The following is a 3,988-nucleotide window of genomic DNA, read 5'->3' as shown; positions in this document are numbered from 1 at the left end:
CTTTGTTAATTTGTAAGGAAATTATTGATAGCATATAAACATATTAACTTTTATTATTAAAAAATGACAAAAATGAAGTGAATCGTGAGTGTTGGCTTTTATAGGTTATTTGAATTCTAGTGACAATATTTCATGAACCCTAGCAAAGTGGAGACATTTTAATCTTGGCCTATTCCTACTCCCCTTATTTAAGTTTGAAATTTTAATGGTAACCTTGTACATTTTATTGGAGATTTGTGAAGAATCTTGACTCTAGTCATCGAAAGCACGAAAAAGGGGACTCTTGAGAGAGGACTTCATCGTTTTAAAGGACATTTGAAACCCTAGCCTAAATAAAAAATTATGTGAAGTTCCAATCTTTGCTCTCCCCAATTCGATCAACCATTTGAAGTAGTAGAATATGATGCTAGAGGAGATGGAGTTGAGGGAGTGTTTTACAAAGGTTGAAGACCAATTGCTTATTTTAGTGTCAAACTTGACAGGGCTAGGACAAGGTGTGATACTTATAACATGGAGTTTGATTATACAGTGAGAGCTCTTGATCATTGACTTCATTAATTACTTGAGATCAAGACCCTTTGTGTTTCATTCTAACAATAAATCACTCAAGTATATCAAAGAATTCCGTAATCTTAATGATAGCATGCCAACTGAATTAAATTTCTTCAATCTTTTATTTGTGATGTAAGCTTTTAAAGGAATCGCACGGTGAAGAAGTGTGGAGATGGTACCAATATATAGTCATTTCATTAAAGGAACACGTTACTAGTAGTGAATTTGGCAAAGAAAATAGTTTTGTCAAAATTGAACTACTCATGTCATTAAAAGATTCTAACTAATGCTCCTCAATTACAAGAATAGAACCTTTTCGATTCATAAAAGGTTTATCCTTCATTCTTTGCCTATATCTAACTATTATACCATCCTCAATCATTCTACATGTTTCTTCATTGAGCATGTTTGCGTTTCCATTGCAGCGTATGGCATCAAGAACCAACTTGTAAGTGTATTCCCTCGGAATCAAACCCCCATCCACCAGCTCCACAAGAAATTCCCAAGCCTCAGACGCCCTCTCGACTTCACACAAAGCATGAATGATAGGCGTGTACGAACTAGTCGTGGGAGTTCCATAATTCAGCTCTTGCATTCTTCGTAACATCTCAATAGCCTTATCGATCTCATTAGAAACACTATAGTACCTTATAAAAGAGTCATATGTAACTCGATTTGGTAAACAACCCCTTTTAGTCATATCTTCCAAGAGCTCAAGAGCTCTTTCAATCCTATTAGTCTTACAACACCCATCAATTAAGCTATTGTAAGTGACAATATCAGGAACAAAACCCTTAAACAACATTAGACGAAACAGATGATTCGCTTCCCACAACCTCCGCCTGATCGCCTTTCTACACCCGGTCTGCAGGGCATACTTGCAGTAAGAGCTGATCAAAATTGTGTAGGTATACGTATCAGGCGGGCAACGAAACCCAGGTAGCTCCATTTGCTGTAGCATACTCTTAGCTTTCACAAAGAACCCAACTCTACAAAGAGCCAAAATGACAGTATTATAAGCATAAACATCAGGTTTACAGTGAAACTGTTTCATTCTATAGAATGCCTGCATTGCTTCATTTACAAGCCCTTCTTCACCTAAGCATTTCATCAAACAGGTGATAGACGTGGTAGTTACTAGCTCGCAATCTACTTTCCTACTCATTTCTCTTAAAAAATTCCAGAGATGACTCAATTTATTAGCCTTAGTCAACACAATAGCCATCTCTCTGACGGTAATCTCGTTGTGGGTGAACCCGGCGTGGGATTCGACCCAGTAGAAAAACTCAGTCGCTTTCGAGACACCGTGATCAACCCGGGTTAAATCTCGATAGGCTGCAGGTCCAAAAATTAGGAGATTGCTTTGATATTTTACGGATTCCTGGCAGAGATTACGCTGCTTGAGAGGAGCGCGGTGGCGGGAAAGATTGGGTTGACGGCCAATAGAGCGTGTTGGTGTGAAGAAGAAAGTGGGTATCGAGCGGAGGATGTCCGAAACAGTTTGAGTGGTCCAGGAGTATGCAGCTGAGGTGGTGGCGGCATCGAACGGACCATCTTTCATCATGACGGCAAGGACTTGCTTAACCACCGGTGAAAGGTGGTGGTAGAGTCGAGGTTTTGAAGATACCATTTTTGTTTTGATTGGAAAAGAAGAGACAATACAAGTTGATCAATTTGATTAACATAAAAAACATATCAAGGGGTATTTTGAACAATCTTTCCACTTTAAATGGGGTATGATTGTACCTTAAATGGATACAATGCCATGTCATGAAATTCACTTAATGCTTACCTATCAAACAGAGTTACAACATAGCGTCTGTTTGATTCATTGAATTACTTTTTCCTCTTTTCTCATCCTTATAATTTGTTCCCAATTTCCACGATTTTCAATAGCATCTTTGGAAATTAAGCACAAAAAACTGTTTCAATGGAGGACATGGTAACTCTACCCTTAGGGGCTGACTTTACCCTTAATTAACTCTTTATTCGTAGGGTTTTCGTTCAATTTGGTAGTGAAGCCGCCGATAATGGTATGTTATCGGTGGGTGGAGTTGAGATGGTCTTTGCGGAGGTTCATGTTTGGTTCAGGTGGTGGTGGTTATGTGGCCACCATTGATGAATGAATAAATCTTTCTCACGGAGTTATTTTATTGCTGGCTCAGTTAAATGACCAACCTTGCCACGCAACAATAAATGACAGCATACTCATGAGGTGGCAATTAATTTTGTTTGACTTATTTACAAAAGAACCACTTGATAAACAAAAAACGTTTATCAAATATATTAACACGGGCGTGCTCGGAAAAGAGTACATAACATCTAAGGGCCTGTTCATATTTACTTAATTTCAGTTCAGTTCAGTTCAGCTCCAATCAGTTCAGTTCAGTTCAGTTCAGTTCAGCTCTTAATTTCCCTCTCACATAAAATATTCATTTCAGCTTAATTCAGTTCAGTTCAGTTCAGTTCAGTTCCAATCAGTTCAGTTCAGTTCAATTCAGCTCTAATCAGTTCAGTTCAGCTCATTTCAGTAAATATGAACAGGCCCTAAGTTTGTTTATACTTGTATCATTCGGACGTTTTATACACTTTCCTTATTTAATTTTATTTTATTATTAGGGAAAAAAACACTTTAATTATTTTAAACTAGTTTTGTGCCTCGGGCGATGCTCGGATTATTATTGAATTTTAACATAATTATGTTATTTGAGTTTCTACTCATGAATTAATAATTAGTTTTTTTTTTTTGGTGAGCACGAGGGGCAAGCCCCAAAAACAAAGAGAAAGCTAGAAACTAGAACAAAGAAAAACAAAAAAAACAAACCAAACTAGAAAAAAACTAAAGCTACTCGATCCTAGCTACCCTTCTCGGAATAGCTACTCCCCTTAAATCCTCCAATAAAACGGTTCGTAGATCCTCTGCGACCGCCTCAAAGATGATCAGAGATTGTTCCATGGTTACACCATAGTTAGCCAACCAGTCGGCTACTCTATTGGCTTCCCTGTAACAATGGCCGATAGTGATTTCCCAACCTTGCCTCGCAATTAGGGCTTTACACTTTCGGATTATATGAATATAAGGAGAGTTGGAGGGAATAGGACCTTCCAACAAATTAACTACCACTTCCGAGTCCGCTCGAATTTGTACTTTCCTATGCCCAGAATTCCAAGTAATAGCTAGGCCCCTCATCACAGCAAGTAACTCTGCTCGGGTACAAGTGCACACTCCACATCGCATCGCAAAAATGTCCAGCACTTCACCCGCACTGCTACGCACTACCCCACCAGACTCAGCAGCGCCTGGGTTTCCTTTGCTTGCTCCATCCGTATTAAGGCAGACCCAGCCCACTGGTGGACTCTCCCATCGAACAAAAATCTCCTCTCTGTTTCTCTTCTTCGATGTGTTTATTCCAGTTCTATCATAAGCCCATTTGTT

The 3,988-nt window shown here is 38.8% G+C and overlaps 1 protein-coding gene across 1 annotated transcript; it reads right to left on the bottom strand.

The window, feature by feature from the left end:
• Nucleotides 1-835: 835 nt before the first annotated feature.
• Nucleotides 836-2,182, bottom strand: LOC145609617 (pentatricopeptide repeat-containing protein At1g77405-like). Its single transcript, XM_081665067.1, has one exon. It carries the CDS (start codon nt 2,180-2,182, stop codon nt 836-838), a length of 1,347 nt encoding a protein of 448 aa, XP_081521193.1.
• Between the last annotated feature and the right edge of the window lie 1,806 nt (nt 2,183-3,988).

Source organism: Chenopodium album, chromosome 23 (assembly GCF_948465745.1).
Source record: "Chenopodium album chromosome 23, dcCheAlbu1.1, whole genome shotgun sequence".
Lineage (NCBI taxonomy): Eukaryota > Viridiplantae > Streptophyta > Magnoliopsida > Caryophyllales > Amaranthaceae > Chenopodium > Chenopodium album.
Note: the sequence above shows the minus strand (reverse complement) of the source record. Positions and strands in the feature narration are given on the sequence as shown.